Below are 25,000 nucleotides of genomic sequence, written 5' to 3'. Positions count from 1 at the left end.
CCTGTTTTCAAGGAAAACTATTTAATCTTATCCAATTGGTTCCATCAATTCAAGAACGAGCTTTAATAATTTAATATAATATAATATATATTTAAAATTTAATTTTAATTTAATATTTGAAAAACAGCACATTTCGCTGGTCCATTTTCTTGTTAATTTTCCTGTTACTTGATCCATTTTTATTTGAAACTAATATGCCACCAAATAAATAGTTCCTTGACCAAGTTGGGTCCCACGTATAAGTTTTTAGTTATTTCACTTCTATCCTATTTACAGTTCTCAACGTTTTACTCATTTCATTGCTGATCGCATCACACCTGTCGATCACCTGTTTGCAATTTTCGAAAATCGAACATATACATACCTATATTATTTTTTTTCTGCTTGTGCCAAATAACGTCCCAGACAAATGTTTGACTTCGTCCAAGAAAGGGAAACCGTTTGATGGACATATTGACAGACAGCTGCTTCGACTTTTAGTAGCCACTATATACACAAATATACAAATATTTATAAATGACCCATGTTTCAAGGTGTTCCCTTGGCCGCTCAGCACAAATAAGAGCCGTTATCAACCTAATAATAATAATAATAAAAAGAAAACGGAACTGTCAAATGTTCTTATCAATCTATATATATGTATGAATATAGGCTGAAAAGTGAGCTAATCTCACAAACGAAACTTGTTCTAAGCGGACTCAACTAAAAGCGAATTCTTTGTTTTGATTTTTATTCGATTTTGTTGTTACACAGCTGCTGACGTATGCCTGCTAAATGGCAAACAATTGAAATTCATTAAAAGCAAATCAAAGGCGAAAATTGTCTGAAGCATTCCCCAGTTGAAAGAAACAAAAAAAAAAAAAACTGAACCACTATCAACTTATCTGCTTATGCGTCTCCTTATCAGTTCGCCTTTTCGTCTAGCTAAACTTTGTGGAACGTCTTTGGGTGCGATTCGTTAAATGTGTTTTCTTATCAGCCAGCTCATCATCCCATTTCCCTGTTGCGTGATTCCAAGATCCAAAGATCCAAAATATTTATTCTATTCGCCTCTTTAAAAATCAGCAAAGTTTGTTTACCTCAAAAATTAGCCCATCCAAGGCTGGAATCGAAAATGATGTGTTAGAATACTGAAATAGAATAGAATTCTCTTTTGCGTAGGCTTTTCGATTTGTTCAAAGATATATGTATGGATTTTTCTAAATGATTTATTAAAACTAGGGCAAAAATATGTAGTTTAGATAGGTATATACCAAATAATTAGCTATATATTTTAGACTGGCGCGTGTCTCGATATGACTTTCATCCGTTTCGATGGCACGTGGATGGATGGATGGATGGAGTGGGGGCAGCAGGGGATCCTCCTTTTAAACTCTCCCCACACAGAGTCTTATCAATTTGTACTGAGCCGTCAGTCAGTTGTAATTGTCTAATTGTATCTATTTGATACTGATAGCGAGCGACACACGCAGATGTTTTTTTCTTGTCAATATAAGGAAATCACTAATCAAAAAGTATTCCGTCGATTGGCCAAAGCAAGAAAAGGAATTTCTAAACGAGCTCAATAGATATTATTGCTGGAAGAATGAGATGTTGAGTGGAAAAAAAAACTATTTGAGTTTGCGTGGATATGGGAATATCTGGGGATTTGACTATTATAGCATATTTTTTTAAAGCACTATGGTCATATGGTCTTTGTTTCATTTAATTTTTTCTGCAAGAAAATCTTTTCAATTTATTTTGTGGCCCATGGAAACTTACCAATCAATTTGAATAAATTTTCCACTGAGATTTTGAGCGTCTCCTCTTGAGACCAGTGCCCATTTAAAACTCAGTCAAAGGGCTTTTGATATTTGAATTGTTACCTAAAATAAATAATAAATAAATAAATAATAATAAACTGCCTTTTGTCTCCGTGTCCCCCTCTTCAGCGTTCTCCGCACCTTACACGTTTGATCGACTGAGTAGAGGAAAACACTTGTAAATTTCCACTGGTTCCGAGACTGCCTGTCGCGCACCTATATCCCCCTCGTCCCACCCACTCCCTTTCGCTTTGCTAAAGTTGCTTGGGCTACCACATTTGTTATGGATTTTTGTATTATGTCGGCGACTGATGGGCCCACCTTTACCCCTTGCTCCAGCTTTTGCCTTTGCCTTTTATAGCCCTGTTTTTGTGAGGATTGCAACTTAGACAACCTGTCAAGGGGTTGTTGTAGGTTTTGTGCGGCGATAACAGCCTATCTTATCATCACTTGGGTCTATGGAACCAATTAAAACACGTTCAAATTGGCCTCAAAGTCCAGTCTAAAACTAACTACAAAAACAAATGGCCATTAAAGCAACGAATTTTCCCACACGAAATCACGACTCTTCCCCCGCTGATCTCGCAACTTGATGACACGCGCCGCTAAATGAATCAGACTTAATTGTGTTGCATGTTACATGAGCTTTTAATCTTAGCTCTTGTCACGCTAGACTTAAAGTCAAATTAATATGGATATGGATATTTCGGGTTTATATATGTATAATATGGTATATAGATTGATAGTTGAACAATCGAATGCCTAATACTTGAAAGTTTATCATTCAAGATATATGATTCAATATTTTGCCTAATTTTATAATAATTATTTTTAATTCAAATATTATATTATCGGTTATCTTTTGTGCCTTCAACCACACACAAAACTATCCTTTCAACAACAAATCAACAATGGCCACACCCATCAAAGCTCACCACACACATACGAACACGTGTTGGGGGCGTGCGAAAATCAACAACGAAATCAACAACAGAGAAATGCGAGAAATGCTGTAATTTTCCACACGCTTTTTAATTTTTAATTTTTAATTTCTTTCGGACTTTTCGAATATTTTATAACTTTTCCGCATGTGTACAAATGTTTATATTATGAGTGTAAGTTTGGTGGGGGGTGGTTGTGTTGATGATTTCTTCGGCATACCCCCCTCTTTACTGAACACCCTACTTTGGGATGGAATCAGGCTGTTACAAAACATTCGGACTTGTTATTGTTGCTCGCTCGCTCTATCGTGGCTGCCCTCTCGCTCGCACCTCCCCCTACCCGATTGCGATTCAATTTTTATTGATTGCCAGACTCGGCGACGATTTCGAAATTTTCATTTGTTGATTCAAAACACAAATACAGAAACAAAGAATATGCATTGTTTTTGTTGTTGACTTAGTTTGCAATATGTGTATGTGTCACTTTAATGAATTTTGTTTGCATACACAGTCGTCAACAAAGTGCATGCAAAATCTGTGTGATCAGAAAAGCTGTTAGAACTGACATAAGCCAGCAGTGTAGGAAAGTTTTCTGAATGGCTTTTAGAATTTTCCGAATGTTTTGCAATGAGAGACGTTTTTTCTTGGCGACTTCCTCGTCTTTACATTGAGTTATCTATCGCATTCAATGATAACAATGATAAGCTAGAGCTGCTTATCTTAAAGTTAGTAATACGAATTGATAACATAGCCATCCCTGGTTTGGTATATGTTACTAAGTTAGTAGGGCAGGTAGAGATTCTTGAAAGTTCTAAAGATCAGCGACGGAAGTGAACAGAAACTTTGGGTTTTTGTATTTTGCATCCGGAATCGTTTTTCTCCATTAAGGCAATTAGAGCCCCTTAAGTTCCTCAAAAAAAAAAAACTTCAACAGATGCCTCTTTTTACTCAGCACTCTCAGCTTCCGCGACCGCCCTTCACCACCCCCAAACCCCAATCCACAAATACGACACCACCCCACCCATGACGATCCCAACTTTATCCCATCTACGCAGTTTGTGTAGCAATTAAGGAACTTCTCTTCCTACCCACCTACAATTTGTTGACTTATTATTTTACAGCATGCCATTTGTTTATTTAAATGTGCATTTAATTGCTGTTTTCTCCGCCGGCGGCTACTAAAAAATGTTGTCTTCTTTTATTTTTCTTTTTTAATTTTTAACGCGGATGTTTGTTTCGGTTTTTGTTCAACAATTTGTTGTTGATGCGTCAAGCTTATTGTTCGTTCCTATATAGATTGAAATCTATATGGCATGCAAGTATGGATTGACAGAAAACGCTTCCTTCAACATGCGCATGAAATCGATACGTTCCGTTCATTCATGTTTTGCTCGTTTTTATTGTATATTATACATTTTGTTCTGCGGGCTCTTCAGCCAACTCTATCCAAGTTTCGAAGCCCTTGAATTTTTGTTCCAATTTTGTCATTGTCATTGATATTATAATGCTGCGATAAAAATCCAGAATGTGATATTCTGTTCAATGACAATACATATTTTACTGTTACCCATATATTTTTTTAGTATCGAAAATCCAAAAAGATGTGTGGTTACTCTTATATAATATAATGGGATGGAACGGGAATTTTGTGCTGAATATCTTTCCTTATAAATTGAAGTTGTTGTATTGCGCTACATATTTACTCACATTCATGTGTGAAGTATTAAATTTTATTGAGGAATTTTGTTTACTGTCGACTCCAATCGACTTAATTCGGTTAGTTGGAAAACGCAATGCGCAAAAGGTAAGAAAACCCACCCCACATACACACATAATTCCCAGAGAAATGTCGAAGTAATCGAAAACCACCGCGTGGCAAGCGAAAAAGTATCTACAAGAACCAACCAAAAAAATAAAATAAATACAAACAAAAAAAATAAGAAAATAAAAGAGCGAACGGGAGAACTGGTGAGCGAGTGATAAACAAAAGTGTCATAAAGTTTTTGCGTCGTTGAGGCTGAAAAAAAAATAACATATGTATATATTTCTTAAATAACAAAAAAACCGGCTGGCTGTTTGGGAATTCAGGCAAACATTTTGGCAAATGAGCGGGGCACCAAAGACAAATAAATATACATATATGTGGATTGAATAAATAGTGGCAGTCTTTGTAAATTGATGAGAAAACACGCGTCAAAACAAACAGAGAGTATCTGAGTATCTCTGTATCTGGCAAATGCTGATGGATATGCCCACAGTCCGGTGGTCAGATACAGATACAGAAGAGAGCTGCAGAGAGCGCACTGCGCAATGAGAGAGCGCACTCTCTTTCACTCAAAAGGCACTGCCATTTCATATAAAATCCGCACTAATTGCAAGCAGACGTTCAGTCGCCAGTACAACTTGCTACACGCCACATCGCCAACAAATATATAACTGGCAACAGTTTTAATATATATAACAAAAGAAGAAAAAAAAAATACACTGCTAAAACAATTACTTTTTATACCAACTGAAAAAAAAAAACACTTTACAAAAGCCTACCAGAGACTCGTGAATTACATTAATTCGTTACAAGCAGACGCAAAACACTCCAATCGCAGTAAATTCAATCGAGAAAAGCTCGAAAATATCACAAAAGCTCTGCGCCGGTCTCGTAAATCTCAAAAAAAAGCTGAACAGCAAACTCAGTTATTGCTAAACTTTTGCCATACAAACACATACAGCGCCGACGAGAAATCGCAAGTAAAGAAGTGAAAATACTACATAAAATACAATATATAAAACCCAACTGTGATCCAACTGAAACTGATATACATAAATATACTTGAAAAGTGCAAGAGTGGGAGAATAAAGTCAAAATCTCCGCAAAAGAAACCAAAAATTATTGATACACACAAAACCCAGTGAAAATCAAAAAATAAAAAAAAACCCAAAGCCAAATATGATGGGCACTATGTCGCTGCGCCAGCCAGAGAATTGGCTATACGAGATTTGGCAGAAGGGCTACGACAGCCCCTGCTATGTGATGGTGCCTAATGCAAAAGTATGTATACCTCGCACAACCAGCGCCCCCACCCCCCTTACCCAACCGAACAAAAAAGAACCCCATTTACCTTGACTAGATGCAATTCTATCGATTTTCCTTCGTTTTTCATCGCATTTCGTGAGGCTGCGCGATTTTCTGGCGACTTTTCAATGTCGTCAAAAAGGCAACCGAAAATAAAAAAAAGAGAAAAAACCACCGTACTTGTGCCTGTCACTTGTCAATTTATTTTCGCTGATAAATTACTCCAAGCTAAGTGCAAAAAATGAGACACCACTTCCTTTTGCTTTGAGCAAAAAACGGAGGAAGCCGAGTCCTTTGTTCTTAGCAACAAAGGCTCTTATAATTTCTACCTAAGGATCTCAGACAAGTGTACAAAATTGAAAAATAAAACCTCAATGCGGTGTCCGCCATGTTTGTTTGAGAAATGCAACCAAAAACCGAAAAAAAAAAACACTAAGAAAACCAAAAATGAGAACTGCAGGAGACTTGGAGAGCAGAGATACCTCTGGAGAAGCGCGTGACCTGACCCCAGCAGGAGAACCCAACCCGCTTTTCCACCTAGGTGTCTCTCTCTCTCTTTATCTGTTCCTCAGCTCGAGAGTGTGTATCTTTCCCCGAGTGTGTATAATTAGCATTTATTTTTCCTTACCTGAACCGTAGATAACCCCGTCGTACGCTTATCTACTTCGATTTTTATCATAAAATCCTCGAGACGGTGCAAAAAGCTGATAGAATGCTAGAAACGCCGAGTTTTAGACACACCACCTGCCTTGATTTCTGAACAATTAAATTACTCGGCCCTCCCTTATGTGCTATATATATATATATTTATCTTACACATACATATGTATTTTTGCACCTCATTGTTAACAACTCGAAGCGGTATCAACCGGTTTGCATTTGTTCAAAGCGGTTGCTAATGGCCTATTGTATTTTTTGAGTCGACTTTTATCATATCTTCTCACCCTCGTTGACTTCTAATTTTGGTAATTTTTGCACTTATTGATCGGTCAAGCAAGGTATCTAAAAATACAATATGGTATTTTTATCAACATTATTTATTGGCCTGCCTGCCTCGAAACAGCCGAACGAAAAACGTGCAAAATATGATTTCTTTTTGCGATTGCTTTTGGCACTGGTGCCAGAACATGCGACTTTTCGATGGCTTTCCATGCCCCTTGCTCATGCTCTCTTTAGATACATATACTTTTTATATCGTATAGAATTTGAAGTATGACTAATGAATAATGAACAGAGGACGCACGAAATGCTCAGCGTGCGGGGTTCAGAGTTCTGTAATTAATATAATATTTATTTTAAACATTTTTCATCGCTTTGCCCCAGCGATTTTCTCATAATGACGTGCACGATTTCTTAATACGCTTTCAATGTATTCCGAAACCTCATATCCTTTTGCCGATTATGTGGGTTTTTCTTTGTGCGATTTTTACTTTCAACTTTTAGTTGTTGCAATTGCCTGAAAAAAAAAACCAGGCCACAGCAACAAGAAAATGTTGAAAGAAATTGTTGAAAGTGAAGACGACGACGAAAGCATTCGAGCTGTGACTATTTATAGAGATCGCAGTGAAGAGTCGAGTCGGGAAAGAAAGAAAGAAAGAAAGAAAACTCTTTCGCGAAACGGAACTGCCGCAGGCAACATTTTCCTCCCCAAAATCAAGAGCCGCCTGCTCTGCCCCCTTTTCTTTTTTAACCACAACCGTTCGTTCGGTCTGTTGACATTTCACATTAAACATGGGAAAAATCACCTGAACACGTGCCGTTAAATGCATAGAAAACGAACGATTATTCTATTCGTCTGCACGCGTTTTCCTTTCGACTTTCGGTTTTTGACCTGCCTCTTTAATGGGCTTATTAAATTTTCATATGGTGCATTGGGCAGCCAGGTGAGCCAGACCGAGCTAGGTGAGGTCGTGGATGTGTTTCGGTCTCGATGACGTGTTCTGCGGCTGTGGCATTGACAATGACACGAAAGCATTTGATTCTTCGGCGAACCATTTACATTTGCATTTACACAGCAAATAAAGCGAATATATAACGCGAACACGCCACATTGGGCAAACATTCGCCACGTTGCTGGCACAAAATGTGATTTATGAATGGGTGGCTTTTCTGAATCTCAGCAATGAGTCAGACCCTCGTAAACGCTCTTTTAAAGTCGGCAACAGGATGTAAGTTGAGCTAAGTCAACACTATGCCACTGATAGTCTTTGGGGTAAATATTTATAATTGCAGTGCTAAATTTACGTAAACTAAGATCTAGCGATGTTACGACTTAAGATAAGCCAATATTTGTTTTGCACAACATACTTACAGAACCTTTCTCCTCTTTCTATTCTTTCAGGATCTGGTCAAGTCGCATCTCATGATAGCGGTGCGCGAGGAGGTGGAAGTGCTAAAAGAGCGCATCTCCGAGCTGATGGACAAGATCAACAAGCTGGAGCTCGAGAACAGCATTCTCAAGTCGAACATCCCGCAGGAGACACTGCAGCAGCTGCAGTTGCAGCTACAACTCGCCGCACCGCCGGCCACGCCCGCCATTCAAGCGGCACCGGCGGTACAAAGTGTCGTTGCTCCAGCTGCCGCGGGTCAGGCAGTTCAGCAGCAGGCCGCTGGAGCGGTAGCGGTAACGGGTGTGGCCACCAGTCCAGCGTCCGCGGTGGTACCCACGAGCATTCCCAACGGCAGCGCCGAGAACGGCAGCAGTGCAGTCGAGTCAGCAGCGGTATCGGTGGAGCAGCAGGTGCAGCAGGTGACATCAGCAGCGGCAGCAGCAGCATCGGTAGTCACAGCCAATGGTCCCATGTCCTAAACAGTTGCTGCTGTGGCCCGAACACACAGTGTTTGTTTTTTTTAAGGCGCCCACGCACCGTGGTGTGTGTGGGGGGAAATGAACGTTTTTAAGAATGAAAACCGTAATGTTAACTCAGCCGCAGTCTCTTTCTTAGTCGGAGGAGGCGGGGCCGAGGAGAGCAGCGAAAGTATTAGGCCAATAACAACAAGAACAGCAATAGCAGCGCAGCGGCAGGCAGACTCACCCAAACATGTTAAGTTCGTGTTAGGTAGACTAGCCTGCTGTTAAGAATTGTTATGTTGTTGCTGGCTGTTAATCTGCTGCAGCCGCCGTTTTGTTAATTTCTCGATTGTGATATTTGTTTAACACACATACAGACCACCACACACACACACACTCATACGCATTTACACACACATCCATACGAAATACACACACAAACACACAGATAGACTGCACGCTAACAGCGGCTGCGGCTGGCGCTGTTAACGTCCGCTGTTAACTCGAAGCGAGTATAGGAGTTCTTTTAAATATCGCGCTGCTGCGCCTCCACATTTTTGTTTAATACCTTTTATTTTTGTTTACCCGTTTGTTTCCACGTTGTTAACGCTACGAAAATAAAAACATAAGAATCATAAACAAACACCCAGAACACCACACCACAAAACCAACTCACCAAAAGCTGGCTGCAAAATAATACTTGACGAAAGTAAAATTTTTGGCCAACGGGGAAAAAGAGCAGCAGAAAATGCAAAAATACAAATCGATAAAGTGTACTAGAGTGCCAGGGAAAACACACAGAAAATGAATAGGGACAGAAGGGAAAATAAATGAAATAATATGTGATAATTTGCATTGTGCAGTCAGAGACATAAGATGTAAATTGTAAAAAAAAAAAACAAAAGCAAACCCGAGAAGCAAAGGACAGGAAAGTAGGATTCAAATTTCCAAACATTCAACATTGATCGATAAATTAAATACAAATACAATTTAATGAAACAAGAAAAGGCCAGCTGCTATTTTTATAATTTACCTTTAATCCTAACTTTTATTGTAAAAATACAAGGGGAAATATTAACTACATCATAAATATGAATATGTTTCAAATTAAACAATGGATAACAAAAAAAAAAAGTAGTAAATTATAGTAATTCTAGCATATTCTCAAGCTATATTTCAAAGATTGTATAGCTATTCAAAAAAAAAAAGAAAGAAAACAACAGCCAAACAGAAAAAGAAAGCTTATCAAAATTGTTTGTTAAACTCTAAAAACTATCTGCAAACAAAAAACCCAAAAATATCTGTAAATATTGTGTAAAACTAAAAACTAAAATTGAGAACAAACTTCGAAAGTCGCCGACGAGGAAGATACATTGCAACAAAAATTTAAATCACACAAAATCAACATGATGGAAAAGCTAAAATTGTAAGATGAAGACAAACTCGTCCTATTTTTTGTTAAAATTATTTAGTCGATAATTTTGGATTACTCTTAGTTGGAAAATTCCTTAATGTTCATACGAAATCTGTTATAGGATTTTCTACACATTAACTATTGCGTTTCACAACCCGCACTCTTAGACCGACAAGACCACAAGATAAAACCACAAAAAGATCCAGAACTGCTGCAGCAGTAAAAAAAACGGACCAATCTCCAAAGAGGTCTCCCGCCTCCCAGAGTTGTCCCTGTCCGAAGTTGGCCGCCCTGTAGACGCCCAGTTTTGCAATGCCAAAGTGCACTCACTCGTTTTTGGGGCAGGGCACACGATTCTGCCCCAGAGAACACAAAATGCAGCCTGCGGAGACGCAAATTGTCTAAGGCTAGCGTGGATTAAACAAGAAAATTATCATCCAAAATGAAAAGGGATTAAAACCAAATATGATACTCCAACTCCAAGTGCCGAAAACTAGCTGTCTACAGGGCAAACACCAATGGACAGACAAATCAGATAGACGGACGGACAGGACAGACTAATGTCACATCCCCCGAACACAGTAATTCTGTTGAAAAGTATTTCCCTTTATGATTTTTGTATTCAATTCAGAGAACCATCTTCATGCGTTTCATGTTTAGTTCTTCTCCTATGAGTTTTACGACTTAAGCCTCTTTTTAAGCTAACTATTAATTTATTAATTAGTTTGTAAGCGCAAAAATAATTAAAATACATCTAAACAAAATAACTGCAAACAACCTATATTAAAATAAAGGATAATATAAAACTATATTGAAAACCAAAATATTCTTGTCTTGTACTTTATCAAAAACGTTCTGCAATTTTGGGAATGGAAAATTTATTATGGAATCAAATGAATACTTTAAAACTTCGCAATTTTCAAGGTATAACTATTGCACATATATAATTTTTCTGTGGGAATCAATGAAATTAAGCAATACTAATCAACACTAACAAAAAAGGTAAAACAAAAATGTTCTAATAGTAATTCGAAAAGTTCACGTCTTGACTTTATGTATGCTTTAAATCAAATTTCGCCGAAAAGTATGCACTGTTATTTTATTTTCGTAACCATGCGAGATGTAAAATTGACTTATTTTGACAATTTAAACTAAGCCCTTTTGTTAGGCTACTCAAATACCACAAAACTTTTTTTCGCATTTGATTTTTGCGTGCAATTTGATTGTGCTAAACAGAAAGCTGCGATCCATGATTGTGGCACATGTTTAAACAATTAAATATCTAAAAGAAAAATCTTTCAGTTTCATTTTATTTTGTATTTATTTGTAATTACACTTATTTTTGTGCAAATTGTAAAAAAAGTTCCTGATCAAATTGAAGTGGTTGTGGTTCTACGCATACTTTACATCAATATGATTTGGGAGGGTGACGAATGCCACGCAGCTTTGTGTCGATCTTTTTGATTGCGATTTGCTTGTTTAGCTGATTTACTCGCAGCTTGGACCAAATCATAAAATTTCCCAAGCTAAGTAAAGACGCCACATGCTTAGCAGCTGCCTCCGGATCACTTGTTGGATTCGAGTTGGACCACATATTCATAAACATGGTGTCGGATTGAATGGGCGTACAATTGATCACCGGAAAACTGGTGTTGGCCGAAATCACGTTGGCCAAACTATTTAATCGCTCGTCGACGGTCACGAATACCAGATTATTAATCACCGCCTCGAATGTCCGGAGAATTTGGAGCGCTTCTTCGGGATTTTCGCTAAACAGAACACACTCGGAGCACCACTTTCATGCCTAGTGATCCAATGCAGGTGGCGATCTGTTCGCCATGTTCCACATCCATTTCACTACTCACTAGGATTACCACCAGATGGTCCTGGGGCGGCGCAATGCTCGATAGCTGCTCTATTACCCAAGAATAATTGCGCTTGACTGTATTCAAATCGCTATCGGTTACTGTATCCAAATTTATATACACGGTTTTGTCCACCATTAGCCGTTTGTCGCCCGCCGGCCAAATGCGCCACGTATCCGAGTCAATTATGTCCGCCAGCAATATGTTGCCATCTTCGTCCACACCGAATTCAACCTTCATGTCCACCAAGGCACAGTTCTTTGTTTTCCATGCTCTTTCGAGAACTTCGAATACCACTAGTGAAGTGCGTCGCATTATTTGAACTTCGTCTGCGCCAATTATTAGGCCATTGCACTCAAAATTCGAGGAGAGAATTTGCTCATCGCACCACAGGGGATCGTGACTAGAATCGTCCTTGAAGCAAGTCTCTTGCTTTGGTGGTGCAAATCGATATCCTTCGGGCACTTCCGGATTTAATTTGATAAAAGATCCGGTGGCCAAACGACGCGTCACCCACTCTATGTGCACCATCTGGCATTTTCGTGCTATAAAAGCGTTATCGCCACACTGATCCACGTAAGCGGTTCGGATTCCCGCCTCATTGAGTAGCCTAAAAACCAGTCCATTTGTGGTATTTGAGATAGCCGCCTTGCCTTGAAGCTCATGGGCCATGAGTCCATCAAAAGCTGTAATGCGATCCTTGCTCAACAGCAGACATAATCCTGGATGATCCGGTAGGTCGTACACCTTCTTGGTCTTGCCTTCGATCAGGATCTTGCCCAATTGGTAGCCTCCAATGGTTGTGATTGACATGGTTGGCAAATAAAAACTGAATCTAAATTCACTTTAAGAGCTACTATTATAAACGAACTTAAGCAATTTAATCACATTTATAAGGTCATAAAACTAATCGTGTGATAATCGAGCGCTTGATAATCATAAACGAGCAACATAAGTTTCTTTTATTTCTAATCAGTATAATCTTGAAAATTATAAAAGCCAAAAATATTGGAAAATTCTATTTCAGAGATATTAACGTTTATACAGAGGGGCCAATAGGCTGACTTCAGGCCAAACTAACAAACGTGGCTTATGATTGTGAAATTATGAAAATATATACTTAATAATCCTATACTTACTTGTTCACTAAAGAACATACATAATTAGGTTAGATATTCTATGATACCGATTTGTATTTTTTTATTTATAAGTAACCGCAAAACGTATAAAAAGCGAGTGATTATGAGTGTGGTATTCCATAGGCATGGAGAACGATACAAGAAAGTTGGAGCGCTTAGTGGTCTTCGACTGCGACATTGGAACGGACGACGCCTGGGCTTTGGCTCTCCTACTGCGTGGAGAACAATTGTCCTTGGCGAGTGGGAGGCGGTACAAGCTGATTGCGATTACTTGTGTACAGGGCAATACGGATGTGGTGAATGGAGCCCAGAACGCCCTAAAAATACTTCGATTATTGGAAAGGCGTGATGTAAGTTTCTAGCAAATAAAATTTTTAAATTAGGGCACGACTATTTTGGCCAAAGATCTTTAGAGCTTATATTGATTTTCCACTACTTTATGCGTATCGCAGGTGCCAGTTTTCAGGGGCTGTGCCAATCCCATTGTAACTCGGACATGGTTGGACATTTCCCGCTTCCACGGCACTGACGGCCTTAATGACATTGGCGGCTACCCAGATGTGAGTGATCTGCAGGAGCAACTGCAGCAGGAGCACGCCGTGAATGCCATGTATCGGCTAGTGTGTCAATATCCAAAACAAGTTGACTTTCTACTTTGCGGGCCACTAACTAATTTTGCCAGCTGCATTAATCTATATGGCGATGATTTTTTGGACAAAATCGGTGGAATATTTATAATGGGTGGAAATATATATGGTCGCGGAAATATCATGAAGTGTGCAGAGTTCAATTTTATGATGGATCCGGAGGCGGCGCATACAACATTGGAGCGTTTGAAGGTGCCAGCTGTTATTCTTCCCTGGGAACCCAGCATTGATGACGACTTCAATCTGTCACTTGACTGGCGGCTGGATGTCTTGGGCTCTGTAGACCATCCCCTAGTCGAGCTTTTGTCCAGGGTGGAGCGATCCATGTTGGTGCCACGTGACATAAAGCATTGGATTAATCCCGATGCCGCTCTTGCAGCAGCCTATATCTTCCCAAAGGCGATGATTGCCGAGCAGTTGGATTACCATGCCACAGTGGAGTTGGCCGGAGTCCACACCCGTGGCCAGATGGTACTGGATCATCTGCGAGGTCGCCGTGTGGATGCTATCCATGGGAAAAAGAGCAATGTGCGGATCATAACACATCTCAATAGAGAACCATTTCGCACTATTATGTCCTGGACGGGATTCCTTCCGGGCGTAGATATCACAGAGCTCTGCGAGCAGGAACAACGTAATAATCTTTAAGATACAATTATTTGCTTTTTAAATGAAATGAAGAATAACTTTAATTGTTCTTATGATTTGTCTTGGCACATTGGATCGATCTTAAGTTTACGAATGTAATAAAAACATATTAGAATACTTTGTGTGACCCCTTTTAGAAGTCCGTTTCTGGGCTCTGTGGCCTCGGACTCTCAGGTTGCGGTTGATGGTTTGGATGAAGGTCTCTGGTTATCGGAAGCACAGCTTGGACCTGCGGTTGGGTGACCACCACATCGTCGGTGTCTACAGTGTCTAGACCCCTGTCCGCCTCCTGTTTGGGAGGATTGAAGGACTTCAGGTTGCCCAACTGGCTGCGAACGTCCGACTCGGAGAGCAGATGCAATGGTACGTTCGCTGGGACGGCCAACCGCTTGGGACTGGTGCTACCATCATCTGGCTTACGTCTGTCTGGTGGAAAGACCACTTGTGCATAGGTGACCCCACTCTCACTGGGCTCCACAATGCTCTGTGCTCCACCCGATGAAGTAGTCACCGAACTGGGATTCCTGAATACCGCTGTCTCTGTCCGTGGTTCTGGAGCGGCATCTCTGCGTTGAATGGGCGATGAGGTGGTGGTGGTGGTTACTGGACTTCCTCCACGTGGAGCACTGGGCGACGTTGTCGCATCCTCATGCGGAATTGGTGCGTACAGAGAGGGTGTGTAATTATTGTCCGTCACCTTGCAGTTGTAAAGATTGAGTCCTTTGGCGAATATGTATACGAGTATGTCGAAAAGCACACTGGCCAGGATCAATGAGGCTGTGAGAATATCGAGGATGTTGCCATGCTTCGGCGTTTCTCGCAGCAGACAGCGCTCGTAGTTGGGTGCCCAGTAAACGCAGGTTGTACCTAATCAAAAGAAAGTTTATGTAGCTTAGACTATATTTAAGTTCAATTTTTAAATTCCACTCACGGGTGACAATGTCGTAGCTGAGATGCACTGGAACATAGGCGAAAAGGCCCACGATCATTAGTTCAAAGGCCAGGGCCAATGACTTATCCTGTGGCAGGACAGCTCGCAGTGTGATCAACGTCTTTCCTATGGCTCCGACGCCCATTAGAAATGCCACCGAAATGCTCATGATCTGGAAGATGATGATGGCACTCTGGCAATTGTCGGAGCTGCAAGCTCCAGCGGTTGCCCTCATCTGACCAGTGGAATTCAAGGACTGATCCCCGCTGCAGCTGCAGCCCTCGAACAACTGAAAGCTATTGATGGTGGTCTTTTTGGTGCAACCCGCGTAGCAGGGCGAGAAGTAGGTGACGGAACTGTTTTCCGGACACACGGGCATGAAGGCAGTGGGTGTGCATAGGCACTGACTGGAGCAATAGGGCTGTTTTAGCTTACCACCCTCCACACCAGCAATGGCGCCCACATCGCACTGGACAAAGATCAGGCCGATGAAAATCGCTACCAGATGTATACTGAGGGCTATGTTTATACCGGTGATTTTACGAGCAGATAACTTGGCCTTCGAGATGACCAGGCCACTTATCAGCATTCCCAATGCCATAACTGGCGGCTTGAGGAAATAGGAAACGAATGCCGATCTCCACTCTGCCGCCAAGCCATCCTGTTCGTTGTAGGGCAAAAAGAATCTGCTCTGCAGATAGCTCTCCTCCTGGAGGCCATAGTTCACGACTGCACTCTGCACGCACATGATGCTCAACAGATTGAACATCAGTAGGCGGTTATTGAATAGCCTCTTCAGAGATGGCCAAAAATCGGAGTCATCCATATATGTTGAGAACTGGCTGCCAAACCTACGCATGCTGGACTGCTCAATGATCCGTTGCGCCGCCTGGTGAATGACGGTCTTTGGCAGTCGTTTGGGAAACAGTCCCAGGAGCACAGCGCCCACGAAAATGAAGGGTGCCAGTATCACCCAACCGAGCCACCAACCCACATGGGTGAGACCAACGCCAAGCACTAGGAAGGATCCAGCCTGCTGGCCAAATACGCGCGCAGCCAGAGCAGCACCTATCACCGCCGGACTATCTTGGGACAGGGAGTTGTCGTCGATGTAGCTAACCCCCAGCGTGTAGTAGGCCAATCCTCCCATTCCCAAGGCCAGCTGAAGAACGAAGAGCATCGCAAGGGTTAGGCTGCTGCTCTGGGCCTCGGTCAGTGTGAGCCTTTGGAACTGTGCCAAGGATGTGGCGCACATATTGGCATCCAGCAGAGCATCCTTTGCCTGGTTGCCATCGGCACTGCAAGAGAGTTGTAAGAAATTATTTTTTTTAGAAATCAAATGCTAATGAAGTATTTTTTTTTTACAAGTTACTCACAAGTTCATAATGGAGGGAATCACAGCCACCACACAGGTGACCGCCTGCAGCATCAGAGTTCCCACCAGCCATTTGATGGGATGATAGACGTCCGCCCAGTAGGCGAAAGCCAACGCAAAGACCGCCTGGAATAATCCACTGGCCACCAGCAGCCAATCTGTATGTTTAAAGAATAAAACAGTTTGTTAGTAATACGCTTTCGTGGAATTCGCCTTACAAACTCTATATAACCAGTTTACCAACTGAGATATGACGTATGATTAAGAACGGACTTTCATTGAGGTAAAAGCCACTTCCGTTCGAATTCTTTTTTCAGTTGATTTGCAAAAACCTAAAAAAAATGTATTACGCGGCAATTTTTACTACCATAATGTATTCCCTCCTTATCAAAACAATGACGAATAGATACCTAAATACCAATACACCAAACAGTGTACAAAGGTAAAACTAAATATTGTAGTTAGAATATTATTTAATTGATTACCTTGATAAACATACATACATAACATAATACAGCTCAGTTTTGTTTTAATATTTTGTAATTTACTTTATACCTCTTAATTTAAAAAGATATTTAAGAAAACTACTGGAAAATAGAGAGCACCCCCAGCTCCCAGACACTGGCAATCGTCAAGAATATCGCAAAACTGATAAGATAACTGAAATCTTCACATAGAACCGGGCCAACACCTCAATTATATTTCCCTGGTCAGGTTAGCATTTTCCCATTTTTGCGATAATGCTGCTCGCTTACTCACCCACAATCAGTGGATTCCAACCGAACTGAAAGGAAGCCTGTTTGGCCGACACGCGGAAGTAGGATTCGCAGGCGCCCTGTAGGGTTCCCGAGATGGCCAGTACCAGGATGAAGGTGCGCAGTCGGGCATATTTCTGGCATCCGGGACCGCGACACCATCCCAGACCCTTGATGCCACAATCGACGCTGTCTGTTTGGTGGTGGGAAGGGGGTAGAAATTCTATATCAAGTATACGTAAAGGGGAAATCAGGGATTTGGGTCACCCACCATCGGGTATATTGTTGGCATTGACAGCTATCTGCGATAAATCGGAGTTGCGCGTATTATGCGCCATATTCCGTATTCGATTCGATTTCGGATTCGTTTATGTTCACTACACCACTTCAATTCAATTCACTAGCTTGTTGTATTCTCTATTGATTACATTAGTCAGTGGCCGTGGTACGTTGGCATCTTAGCCGCGTTAACACAGCACTAACGTCTATTCGAAATGAGGAACGGGAGCAAACTGAGGAGCCGCACCTGTCGCGGAACCGTAACTCTCTTTTTTTTAACTTCGGTTTGATAAGCGCATTCTTATCTTATCATATTTTTGGACTTTTTAGCTTTTTTCTTAATTGCAACTTTATTGCTTATGTATCGTGAGCAACATGTTGAAGCAACATGTGTCCAAGCAGTGCTAGTTGAATAAGATCGTAATTGAAATTTCACTAGTGGAATAAAGAACTAAGAACAATTCTTACCAAAATAAAGTATGCCAAAAAGTATAAGGCATTTCTTGTTTATTTATTGAACCTTTAAAAGTGTATTAAGCAATTTACAACATAAGCAAGCCAGATCTTTGCTTCAAATATAAGTAATCAAAGCTACTGGGAATTCAAGATGTATTTCATCGCAAGTCTTTTGTTGATAGTTCCTATCGCCTTCGGCTCAGCCCCAGTGACTAGTTCACCACCGGTTTTGGTCTGGGGCGTCGATACGTAAGTTTAAACAATCAAAAATATAAGTTATTTGCCATAAAGGCGCTTTCTTACAGCCCTAAAGCCACCAGTATTTTTCAACCTGTAACAACGGCGCAGTTTCGAAAGATCATACGAAATCTGCAGAAGAATAATATGATAGTTATTTACTTGGCCTCGGAGGTAGATTACAACTCACTTATTTGAGAGCATTCTTATAGATTAAATATCCTTTTATTAAAGCTTGCGGCGAAGGATATAAACTGTGACTTGTGCTTTCCCTATCTCACCAAGATCCAGCCGATGAACTACTACAGCCAGGTGGAGGAGCCTCTAAATGCTGTGGAGCGGGTGGCTGAAAAGACAGGAGATATTATCTGGCACATTCCGAAGATCTCAGAAATGGGCAGCTTGGAGGCGGAAATGGAGTTGCCATGCCAAAAAGGGGAGATTCACGCATTCAGCTTTAACGATCGCAATTTGCTTGCTCACGGTAGGTTAAATATTTAATTATGAAATAACATATATTCTATATAGCATCATTCAATTTATTATATATGTATATACTGATTTCAGCAATTTATTAAGACCTTGTGAGCTATTAAAAATTTTACAACTTGACCGCTGTATTTATAAAATAAAATTGATTATTTCAGATGCTGCTATGGCGGTGGCAACCTATCAGTTCAGCGACTGCCCGGTGGTGCATGTGTACACCGCTTACACGGAGGAGGACAAAGCCCTCCAGCGTCGCAAATCCCAGAAGACCCAACACATGTCCATTAAGAATAAAATCGATGGACAGCCGAGCAACTCTGATACCGAGGTGGAATTACAGCCGCATCAGATCAGCCAAAGCCAGGCTGATAACATGACCGTGCTGCGTAACGAAATGATCGTTCTAACCTTTCGCAGCATACTACTGGCCACCAAGGAGCAGCGCTCCGTGCTATCCCCCTTCAATCGAACGGAGGTGATGCTCGCCCAGGGAAGAGAGCCACTGCAGGTGGGCCTGCTCAATAGCCATGACATCTTTGGCGGCATTGTGATGGTGCTGAATACAGAACTAGGTCCGCTAATCGTGGAGCTAATACCATCGCAGGGCAATTGGTACCTTACGCGCATGATCTTCATGAACAACACCCACTATCCACGCGATCTCTACTTCTACGGCTTTGAGTTCAGTCTTTGCTGCACGGACATCACTGTCTACTCCTCGGAGGCGTCGCGTCTAAGTTTCTTTGACTTTCATCTGGATATCCTGTGGCAAGGTATGTAGCAAGGTATACTTATTTTAGTACATAATAAGACATCTGCTGTTTCCTTTTCGTTGCATACGTTTTGGCGACCTTTGCAGCTTTATATTGCTTCCCATTTATCTCGAAAAAAAAGCCATTGTAGATTATTTGAATTTTCTTGCAGACAAGGACAATGGCTTGGACTTGCAATACGAGGTGAAGCCCTGCTGGAACTGTTCCATACTCATGACACCGACCATGGCGCAGACCATCTTCGTGGTGCTGATCATTGCTGCGATACTGTGGATGGGCCTGGCCATTCTACTCTCGATTGGTCAGAATCAATTGATGCAAAACGCCAACGATCCTGACCTGCACATCAAGACGGACACTTAGGCGCACAACTAGAAACTGTGGTGGCTACCCTCGGCCACGCTCTTTGATGCACATGCGGCACAGTAGTAGCCTACACATTCTGCTAATTCACTTGCTTACAATTCTAATCGCATGGTGGGCAGCGGCTAGCGACGAGCCCAGGGGGTTAGAGATCGTAATAATAATGTCATTGTCGCGTTTCTCTATTGTCTGTTTTGTATTGTCCATACCGCCTGATATCGCCTGAACTCTCCACTGAGCCGCTACTCTGCACGAAGAAAACAAAGAGCTACGATATGCCGTGCAGGTATATATATGTACATATATATTCTGAGATACTCTCTAATACATGTCCAAAAATTTCTTTTGCACGTGGGCCGGCGGCGAGAGAGGCGATTGTCCCACTCCGCCTTTTTATGGCCTGATAAAGCTTTATCGGGCTTCGATTGGCATCGAGCGGACACGGGGCACAGTCCCTGGGATTTTTAAGTTCCATTTCTCAGTTTAACTCGCGCCTCGCTTCAGAACGGATCGGATCGGATCGGATCGGCCAACACTATCTTCGTCCACTCAACTGGCCGCTGCAACGGGAGCGGTTCCTGCGAAAAAGGAACTCGAGCGGCAATTTAATTAATCGCATAAGTGCCGATTAGATTGTACGGTGTACGAGTGTGACCACCACTATTTGGCAATTGATAATATGCGCACCATATAGTTAGCAGCACTTCACTCGCGTCTGGAAACGTACGTACACCTGCCTGGTAATCGCTTGATTGGCGCTTTCGGGGGCGGCACTAGTAGTTCGACATTGGGGTAGCTCACCATGCGGAAGGAACCTCAGCTCTACGGATGCACTCGATGGATTTCAGGGTCCATTTACAATTCATTTACAAGGGACTCAAGTCGTATCTAAAGGAGGTTTATGAGTACTTCTCAGTTTGGCTTAAAACAAGTTCAGAGATCTACAAATAGTAAATATCTTTAGAATTTAATCAAGAAGAAGGTTTTTTGAATGGTTCATATTACACCTGGCGATGCAATTAATTAAGATTTATGTCCATTCTTGGGCCCACAAGAATAGTTTTCATAAGCTATGAAAAATCATGACCAGTGGGACGTTACAACTTGAATGCCCATAACCTTTTGTTTATTCAAGTAATCAATCACGTCAGTTTTCAAATCAAAATTTTTGATAAGCCCTATGCACCAGACACATTTGGTGCTGAAAACAAATAAAATAGCCATGAAATAGACTGAGTCACAATAAGATACCCTTTTAATTCGGTGTGATGATAAGCAACGAATTACATTACGGAACATACTACAATTCTAACATCAGTTGGTTGTAGCCCATCGGTCTGAGTTCATTAAACTGATTTCAGCTACCTGTAAAAACGAACATTTTTTCGTAATTATGATTGATTGACAAGTAGCGATAATTGGAAGTACATAGTTTGCAGGTCCTTTTCGCCTTGGCCATCTTAATCTTTATAAAAATTTAGTGATTATTGTGATTTGGCCAATAAGAAGAGATGGTGGTCATCGTTATGCGGTAAATATAGCTGTTTATAAAAGCTACCCCCGACCATATAGATATCGTATATTTGGTATATTTGGCAAAGGAACTCCGGTTTATCTAATCGCCTCGGCCTAGACCCAATGTGATCTTGAGTAGACGCCATTATCGACACTTAATCAGTACCGCGAATTACCCTATCAACTTCTTTTATATGCCCTAAACGATATTTGATGGTTTCTCGATCCGGAGAGTCATGATTACCGGAGTTATTTGTAATTGGCCCGTAGCGTGATGAAATTGAATCTCCGCATAGGAACCCTTTTCCAGGTGGCCCTAATGCATTCTGATTTACAAGAGTCCAGTGTCCCTTGCAGATTGTTTGCTATCATCACCAATCACTCCACTGGCTATCAGGAAGAGCCGTGTCCGCAATCTTATCGCCCACAATCGATGGTGTGCTGATTCCCACAGACTAGACAGTAGCATCCCGCAGTCGGTGGCGGTACGGTATCGAAGATGGCGGAAGTGAAGCGTCGGGACCCAAACCGCCCGCCCGGACACTACTTGTGCGGCATGGCCAACTGGCATCCGCCCTGGCTGCAGAAGTACGCCACCACCAAGATGTTCATGGGCGTCTACGGGCTGCTCGGCACCATTCAGGCGATGTCCTACATGTACTTCATCGTCACTCTAACCACGCTGGAAAAGCGCTTCAAGATTCCCAGCCAAACGACAGGTAATATTGGAAATTTATAAGATAATATATGGCAACAAACAGTCTTAATAGAAGTGATCTTATTGTAACCCCATATTTTATTTTGATTACATTGAATCTTGTAATTTTTATAGGCATAATTCTAAGCGGCAATGAAATCTCGCAGATCATGCTCTCGCTTATCCTCTCCTACATCGGTGGTCAGCGGAATCGTCCCCGTTGGATTGCCTGGGGCATTGTCTTCTGCGGCCTGTCCTGCTACATACTCGTCCTGCCTCATTTCATCTACGGAGCTGGTCACGAGGTGCTGCAGTTCACCAAGGAGTACCAGGATAGTCTATTGAATGGGACTACTGGCTCGGATCACTCCTTTCAAGTGGGTTATCTGCGCCATCATCAAGTACGATCACAATTTAATATCCTATTTATATTTAGAATATCAGCTCAGTGAAGACCGAGCGACTCTGTGGAGTGGACAAAACCGAGGATGACTGTGACGATCTGTTCTCCTATGTGCCACTTGTGCTCATCTTTCTCTCGCAGTTCGTTCTGGGCGTGGGCAACACCTTGTACTACTCCCTGGGACAGACCTACCTCGACGACAACACCAAGAAGACGAACACTCCGCTCATGCTGGCGGTGGCCATGGCACTCAGGATGATTGGACCAGTCGTGGGATTCTTTTTCGGTTTCATATCGCTTAACACCTTCATCGATCCAACCAAGACGCCGTTGATCGACAGCAAGGACCCCCGCTGGCTAGGTGCCTGGTGGCTCGGCTGGGTGATCCTGGGCACCCTCATGTGCCTCTTCTCCGGTCTTATCGGACTGTTTCCCAAGCAATTGCCCAAAGTAAACGCATCAAGGACAAACTCCCATTTGCCGTTGGCACTCCGTCAGACGAAGGAGGAGCTTAAGCGGGAGGAGAACCTCTCACTGAGCAGCCGCTTTTCCTCCAACGCCGCTCTGGATACCATTGGAGCAGCGGCCGGTGCCAATGCAGATCTGCCCAAGCTAAAGGACTTTCCACGTGCCCTTATGAGACTGCTGCGCAACAAGCTGCTGATCTTCAACATCCTCTCGGCGGTCTTTTATATCCTGGGTGCTTCCGGCTTCATGACCTTTCTCACCAAGTACATGGAGGTGCAGTTCCACAAGGATGCGCAAAGCGCCACGATTGTAAATGACCACTTGATTTCAATTGCATAATTGTGATTATTATTACAAATATTTGTTTAAGATCGTTGGACCCATATCCATCATGGGCATGGTCGTGGGTCTGATTGGCTCGGGTATGGTGCTTTCCAAAAAGAAACCCAGCGTCAGCAAGGTGCTCATGTGGAACGTGATCGTTGGTGGGATCTCCATCTTGGGACAGATCTCATACGCTTTTCTCTACTGCCCGAATACCTTTTCCATGACGCAAGCGGGACAGTAAGTATCAGTGGAACTAGCAAATTCTTGAATATGATTTATGATCTTAATCTTTTTAAAACTACAGGCTTAACCTGACGAGCAACTGCAACATGAACTGCTCCTGCGAGGGCATCAGTTACACACCCGTCTGCCACGAACCAACGGACACCACCTTCTTCTCGGCCTGTCATGCGGGTTGCCGTGGATACAATGCCACATCCAAGTTGTACGAGGACTGCAGTTGTGTGGTTAATGATCCAGCGCCAAAGAGTGCGGCACAGCGTCTGCTGAATCTATTGCAACCCACTCCGGAACCCGAACTCGATACCACCACGTACTTTGATGAGTATCTGAGCGGAGTGCCATTGCTGGACGACAACGGTGACTTCGATGATCAGCTGCTGTCCAGGACCAGGAGATCCACTTCCGATTCAGTGATCCGACCGGGCATTTGTACCAAAAACTGCAACTGGAGTTTCTGGGCCTTTTCCATTACCTCGATGATCGTTAGTTGGTTCGGTTCATCCGGTCGCGTGGGCAACGTATTGGTCAACTATCGAGCCGTGGCCCACGAGGACAAGTCCTTCGCCCAGGGGCTGGCGCTGATGATGATTAGCCTTCTGGCCCTCATACCGGGACCCATCATATTCGGCCGCCTCATCGACTCCACGTGCCTGGTGTGGACAAAGACCTGCAATGGCAATGGCAACTGTCAGTTGTACGACCAGACCCGTTTCCGTTACTCCCTCAACTTTTTATCCTGCCGTAAGTTTGATTCAAAATATGTAATAAGATAACATATTCTCTACCTTCTTGCTAACTTCCAGTGCTCACCTTTATGGGACTCCTCTTCGATTACCTCGTTTGGTACTACGGACGCAACCTGGACATTTATGGCGACAAGGAGGCCAAGGAGGAGGAGCGTGCCAACAGAAAAGACCAGCCCATTACTCCGCTCCTGGCCAAGAAATCCGAACAGGAGTAAAATCAACAAAAAAAAGAAAGTGCAACCCATCCGTGATACTCAATTATAAGGAGTAGATTCATATGAAACACGCCAGTTCCGAGTATTTCATAACAATAATTCAAAGCACATTCCTAGAGTTAGTTTTTGAAATCAAAATAGAGAAAGATTGGGCAAAGCCTGTACTCCAACGCCATATGTACAAATCTTCCGCTTTTCGATAGGAATTTAGCTATTGAACTCGCGCTGTCAAATGTCTTCTTTCAGTGTACAATTGTTAATTACTTTTACTTTGTGCTAAGATCAATTAAATATACCATGCTTAGTTTAACAACAAAAATGAAAAGAATTTATGTGTACGTATGTATAAAAAAAAATGTTTCAAATAAAAATGTATGTTTATTAAAATATTATGAGGAGTCTAAATCATAA

The 25,000-nt window shown here is 42.0% G+C and overlaps 5 protein-coding genes, 1 non-coding gene and 1 pseudogene across 17 annotated transcripts in view; 5 read left to right on the top strand and 2 right to left on the bottom strand.

The window, feature by feature from the left end:
• The window catches only part of bun (bunched), a 91,072-nt gene extending 80,234 nt beyond the window's left edge, over positions 1-10,838 (top strand). For 4 of the 10 annotated variants that reach the window (NM_001042892.3, NM_001042893.2, NM_165012.2 and 1 more), the window contains one exon: positions 8,155-9,801. In NM_001042892.3, coding sequence (NP_001036357.2) covers positions 8,155-8,622 — 468 coding nt within the window. In that variant the 3' untranslated portion in view covers positions 8,623-9,801. Of the gene's footprint in view, positions 1-5,121; positions 5,790-8,154 lie in introns of those variants that run through there. The other 6 variants (NM_001042894.2, NM_001273490.1, NM_001169493.2 and 3 more) reach the window with 4 other exon arrangements.
• mir-967 (mir-967 stem loop) lies at positions 6,278-6,374 on the top strand. Its single transcript, NR_047945.1, has one exon. It is a non-coding gene; the product is annotated as a mir-967 precursor RNA (primary transcript).
• Positions 10,839-11,426: 588 nt separating the features above from the next.
• CR17024 lies at positions 11,427-12,714 on the bottom strand (annotated as a pseudogene).
• Positions 12,715-13,135: 421 nt separating this feature from the next.
• On the top strand, positions 13,136-14,433 carry CG5418 (uncharacterized protein). Its single transcript, NM_135727.2, has 2 exons — positions 13,136-13,372; positions 13,475-14,433. The coding sequence occupies exons 1-2, from the start codon at positions 13,148-13,150 to the stop codon at positions 14,315-14,317; spliced, it is 1,068 nt and encodes a 355-aa protein (NP_609571.1). The 5' UTR covers positions 13,136-13,147; the 3' UTR covers positions 14,318-14,433.
• Oatp33Eb (Organic anion transporting polypeptide 33Eb) lies at positions 14,331-17,894 on the bottom strand. The gene is made up of 5 exons (NM_135726.3): positions 17,650-17,894; positions 17,383-17,571; positions 16,625-16,781; positions 15,249-16,546; positions 14,331-15,184 (listed from the first exon to the last, which is right to left on the bottom strand). The coding sequence occupies exons 1-5, from the start codon at positions 17,714-17,716 to the stop codon at positions 14,451-14,453; spliced, it is 2,445 nt and encodes an 814-aa protein (NP_609570.1). The 5' UTR covers positions 17,717-17,894; the 3' UTR covers positions 14,331-14,450.
• Positions 17,895-18,245: 351 nt separating this feature from the next.
• Positions 18,246-20,298, top strand: CG5421 (uncharacterized protein). Of its 2 annotated transcripts, none has more exons than NM_001273489.1 (5): positions 18,246-18,362; positions 18,419-18,524; positions 18,585-18,834; positions 18,998-19,612; positions 19,764-20,298. In NM_001273489.1, exons 1-5 carry the CDS (start codon positions 18,265-18,267, stop codon positions 19,973-19,975), a joined length of 1,281 nt encoding a protein of 426 aa, NP_001260418.1. In that variant the 5' UTR covers positions 18,246-18,264; the 3' UTR covers positions 19,976-20,298. The 2 variants fall into 2 exon arrangements, with proteins under 2 accessions (NP_001260418.1, NP_609569.1); NM_135725.3 differs by having other exon boundaries at positions 19,764-20,154.
• Positions 20,299-20,453: 155 nt separating this feature from the next.
• Oatp33Ea (Organic anion transporting polypeptide 33Ea) lies at positions 20,454-24,977 on the top strand. Of its 2 annotated transcripts, none has more exons than NM_001273488.1 (7): positions 20,454-20,698; positions 21,836-22,209; positions 22,323-22,564; positions 22,624-23,367; positions 23,429-23,622; positions 23,690-24,369; positions 24,432-24,977. In NM_001273488.1, exons 2-7 carry the CDS (start codon positions 21,990-21,992, stop codon positions 24,587-24,589), a joined length of 2,238 nt encoding a protein of 745 aa, NP_001260417.1. In that variant the 5' UTR covers positions 20,454-20,698; positions 21,836-21,989; the 3' UTR covers positions 24,590-24,977. The 2 variants fall into 2 exon arrangements, with proteins under 2 accessions (NP_001260417.1, NP_609568.3); NM_135724.4 differs by having other exon boundaries at positions 21,848-22,209; positions 24,432-24,903.
• Positions 24,978-25,000: the final 23 nt, after the last annotated feature.

This window comes from Drosophila melanogaster, chromosome 2L, assembly GCF_000001215.4.
Source record: "Drosophila melanogaster chromosome 2L".
Taxonomy (NCBI): domain Eukaryota; kingdom Metazoa; phylum Arthropoda; class Insecta; order Diptera; family Drosophilidae; genus Drosophila; species Drosophila melanogaster.
The sequence above is the reverse complement of the archived record's forward strand: the minus strand, read 5'-3'. Positions and strand labels throughout refer to the sequence as shown.